The 4,134-nt window shown below is 57.6% G+C and overlaps 1 protein-coding gene across 1 annotated transcript in view; it reads right to left on the minus strand.

The window, feature by feature from the left end:
* Positions 1-1,414: 1,414 nt before the first annotated feature.
* Positions 1,415-4,134, minus strand: part of MLLT4 (myeloid/lymphoid or mixed-lineage leukemia; translocated to, 4) — a 69,154-nt gene continuing 66,434 nt past the window's right edge. Inside the window, exons 30-31 of the mRNA XM_014542265.1 lie at positions 3,590-3,676; positions 1,415-3,169 (exon numbers count right to left, since the gene is read on the minus strand). Of these exons, the coding sequence (XP_014397751.1) occupies positions 3,016-3,169; positions 3,590-3,676 (241 nt within the window). The 3' untranslated portion in view covers positions 1,415-3,015. The remainder of the gene's footprint in view (positions 3,170-3,589; positions 3,677-4,134) is intronic.

Below are 4,134 nucleotides of genomic sequence, written 5' to 3' on the forward strand. Positions count from 1 at the left end.
CGCCGAGGGCACAGGGTCCCGCCCCCGCTCAGCGGGGTTCCCTTAGGGTCCTGCAGGGACAGGGTCACTGGGCGGGACTCAGGCTCTCCATGGGCAGCGCTGCCTCCTCCCTGTTCCTACTGTGCGGGCCCCGCTGTCCCCGTGGCCACAGGTGGGGCTGCAGGAACGACTGGAGGGAAACCAGCCCCAGAGCCCGGTCTTCTGAGCATCACTCGCATTTTATTGGAAATCAAACAACTAGAAAGGAGGAGGAGACATCACAGGTTCATTGACCGTCGGACTCTGTAGCCACAGGCCCTCCAGGGTTTCGGACAGTTTCCACGTCTACTCCACGTTCGTAATTTCCAAGTGTTCAGGTTGTGATACTTAATAGAAATAAAGGCAAACCAACACACAAAACCAGACAAACGGACAGAAGCCCCGAGCGCCCGCTGGCTCTTGTTTCCCACCTGCTGTTCTGGGTGTCGGGTCCGCACAGCCGGGCTGGCTTTATGGGGGGGGGGGCTTTATTGGGGGGCTGGCTTTATTGGGGCTGCCCGGGGACGGGGACCAATGGGGAGGCAGCACTCTAACGCCACAGGCTGACCTCAGGGCTCGCAGGCTCCTCCCTCTGCTGCGGGAGTGCTTGCTGGTGCATTTACCTTCACTGCCCGAGTGGAAGGTGGGGCCATCTGCCCCACAGCCTCCATAAGCACTTAGAAAGGCAGAGGCACCGCCCAGGGAACAGGTGTGGACCGGACCCGAGACACCACCAGGGCCGCTCTAAAGGAAGCTGCTCCCGACAGCCCCCTGCCGCTCAGACGCACTCACAGCAGCACGAAGGGGTGCCGTCGCCCCAGCCTGGCCACCAGGCTTCCCTCAGGAGGACCCGGCAGGAAGTTGGATGAAGGGCGCAGACCTCGGCCTCCTGCACCCGCCCCAACCCACAGCTAGCACATCCCTGCCTGGGCTCCAGGCACCAGCTCAGCAGCCTCTGCCTCGGGGGCGGAACCTCTGCCTCAGCAGCCTCGGCTCCCCGAAGGGAAGAATTTCATTTTCCCAAAGAGGCTGCCATCTCGACTCAAAAGGGGTTGTTCTGTTAAACCCTCAAGTGCCCTGTCCCTCTTCTTTATAGCTGCATGTTTATGCAGACTCTACACCGTCTCTGACCTGCTGTGGGGGACGTGGAACCAGTGTCCCCAGTGGCTGGCCGAGGGCACCGCCTGCATGAAGACAATGGGCCCAGCTGAGAGCACCCCCCCCCCCCCCCCAGTCCCGCCGCATCGCCTGCTCCAGGGACCACCTGGGAACACTGCCCCAAGGACAGGACACTGGGCTCCTGTTTAGTGAATGACAGACAGGGAGGAGGGAGGGGGAGGGAGGCTGATATTACAAATATAATCTCGCCAGTGCTACTAAAATCAACAACAGCAAATGCACTTAAATACATACAAAGTTTATTAAAAATAGGCTGGGCTGGAATACAGTAGAATGGAAGCTACAGCAGTTGGATGTGTCCACAGTAGTGCAGTCATGAAAGGCCAAACCCGCCTGGAGGGCAGGCCACCACCTTGGCCTGTGCAGTGTCCGCATGTCGCTCACGTGCTGGTGGGCCCTGTGCAGTGTCCGCATGTCGCTCACGTGCTGGTGGGCCCTGTGCAGTGTCCGCATGTCGCTCACGTGCTGGTGGGCACGGGCCTTTCCATATGTTAATAGAACAGCAGTTGGTCCACAGCATCTCTTGGGGGACATGTGAGCTTCGCCCTGTGGGGCTGCCAGTGTCTCGAGGTGCCTGGGAGGAGCCTGCTCTCCAGCCGCCTGCACCGTGCGATCCTTCACAGCCACGCAGGCCCCTCCGCTGCCCTCCCCCTGACCAGAGCCCTGGCCGCGTGGACGATTGACACGCGCCCTGGAAAGGCTTACCCTACAGTCTCACCCGTGGGTCCCAGGCCGGAAGCCCCTCCCCCTCCATGAAAGTGTGCGGGTTTCTAACAGACACATTTGTCAGACAGCAACATGGCACAGAAAAGCCTCCCAACCCCACCTCAGGGCTTTGTCCATAGAAAATTTGATCATAATCACAAAGTAATTTACCATTTAACATCACACAATATAAAACAAAGTGAGGTCCGCCTCCCCGACATCAGCCACACAGTCACAGCTGAAGAAACGACAGTGGTAACTAATAATTCAACAAATGGAAATTAAATAATCCTACCAGAGTGTACAAAAATAGCTTGAACTGCCACACAAGTCATTCTCAGGATGTAAATGAGGGGCCGGTGGCAGAGCCCCCCCTGCCCCCCGCAGCATGGGGCGTCGCTCTCGGCCGAATGTAAAATCCCTGAGCAGCGGCTGCTCCTCGCCAGGACTCACATCCTGACACCATCCTAACACCGGCTCCTTTTCACGCAACACTGAGCTCTTGGCTCCTCACAGATCCCCTCAGGCATCTGAAATAGTTAACGTTCTAACGCTAACTGCCACCTTCAAAATCACCAGTGGTTTAATAGAACTAATCTGGTATTTATAAAAATAAAATTTCCTAAGCTTAAAGCCTCAAAATGTTCTGTTGAGAAAGTTTTCCCATCAAATAGGTAAGCGGGTCAGGAGGGCTTGCACCTGAGGAGCGGGCGGGGCAGGAGGGAGGCTGGACCTCCACCCGCCCCCTCCGCAGCCGGTGCTCCAGGCAGATCCGCCCGACTGGACTGTCCACAGCGCAGCTGCCCTCTGTAGTGCAAACACCCTCTGGGTAGTTCAAGCTATTCTCTGAGCGGGAGCAGGCTTCTGAGCAGAGAACAGGACTCCGTGCTCCCGGGAGAAGGGGAGCGGGGGGCCTCAGCACCTCCTGCCCTTCACCTGCCCCCAGTGGGAGGTCACAGGAGCCCAGGGTTTCCCTGCGCACGTGGCCTCGCTGGTAAACAGCAGTTCCCGGGCTGAGCATCCTGAACCCCAGCCACTGCCTAGCCGGAAGCACCAGGGCCCCACAGAACCGGCGGGAGGGCGCGGGGAGCAGAGGCGCGCCTCCTCCTTCCTTCACTTCGTGTTCAGCTCGTTCTCCAGCTCCGTGAGTTTGCGGGAGGCTTTCACTTTGTTGGACACGTCCTGCCCCTGGGAGAAGAGGCGCTGGCGCTCCCTGAAGGTCAGGTTCTCCGGGGCTCCCGCGCCCCCAGGGACTCCTGCCTCGTGGCTGCAGGGGGCGGGCACAAGGTTACTCATCACCATGGGAACCAGTCACCAAGGAGTCAGTTTAATGTCAGGGAACAGTTTAATGAGAGAGACTTGTTCTCAGTTAAATCCTGCCCTGACTTTCCTAGAATTAAAATCATGAGTAAATTCTAAGTCCACGTAGGAAAAGGGCAAAACACCCTCCTCCTTCCTAAAAACAGCACCTTCCTCCAGCCGCAGCCTCGTCTCGGACCATCAGCCAGGTCTTCCCTGGGCAGCTCCCCTGAAGGGCGGGCACAGCCCAGCACTCGGCGGCGGCCCACCGAGTGGGAAACGGCATGAAGGTGCTCCCTCCCGGCTCTGGTTAGTCTCTGCGGCCAGTGCAGCCTCGCGCCCACAGGGGGAGGGAGGGAAAGAGGGGCGTGTCCAGCAAACACATTACCTTTTAGACAGCTTCTCTCTCGGGTCCCAGTGAGCATCATGAGCACCGGCCAGTGTCCCAGAAGATCCCGTGAAAGAGTTTGGTCCTTTTCCATAAGAGAAAAAGTCAACGTTAAAGCAGCTGCATTATTTCGAAAACTGTGCTCACGGAAAGGACACAGCGCCCACAGAAGAATAAGGCATTTTAAGTTGCTAAATGAAGAAAGCGAAAGCGCTTCAAATCAGACAAAAGCTCCATCAATGGCCACTCCCATCTCCTGTGGCCTGAGCCGTCCAATCACGGCTCCCGGTGCTGCCCCAGCCCATTAGGGACAGAGAAGCCAGCACAGGCCACAGGTGGTAACGATCAAAAGTTCTGATCAGTAAATTCACAGATATCAGGAACCCACGAGAAGACCCACAGAAGACTGCCGGGGTGGGGGCAGCAGGACTTTCCAGACACTCCCAACACCAGGAATTTTCCTGCAAGGTCACCGAGTGCACGTGGCCTACAGATTAAGAAGTGACTGCACGACTGAAGTGAATCTTCTCAGGGCAGCTACTGAA

This window comes from Myotis brandtii, unplaced genomic scaffold (assembly GCF_000412655.1).
Source record: "Myotis brandtii unplaced genomic scaffold, ASM41265v1 scaffold1077, whole genome shotgun sequence".
Lineage (NCBI taxonomy): Eukaryota > Metazoa > Chordata > Mammalia > Chiroptera > Vespertilionidae > Myotis > Myotis brandtii.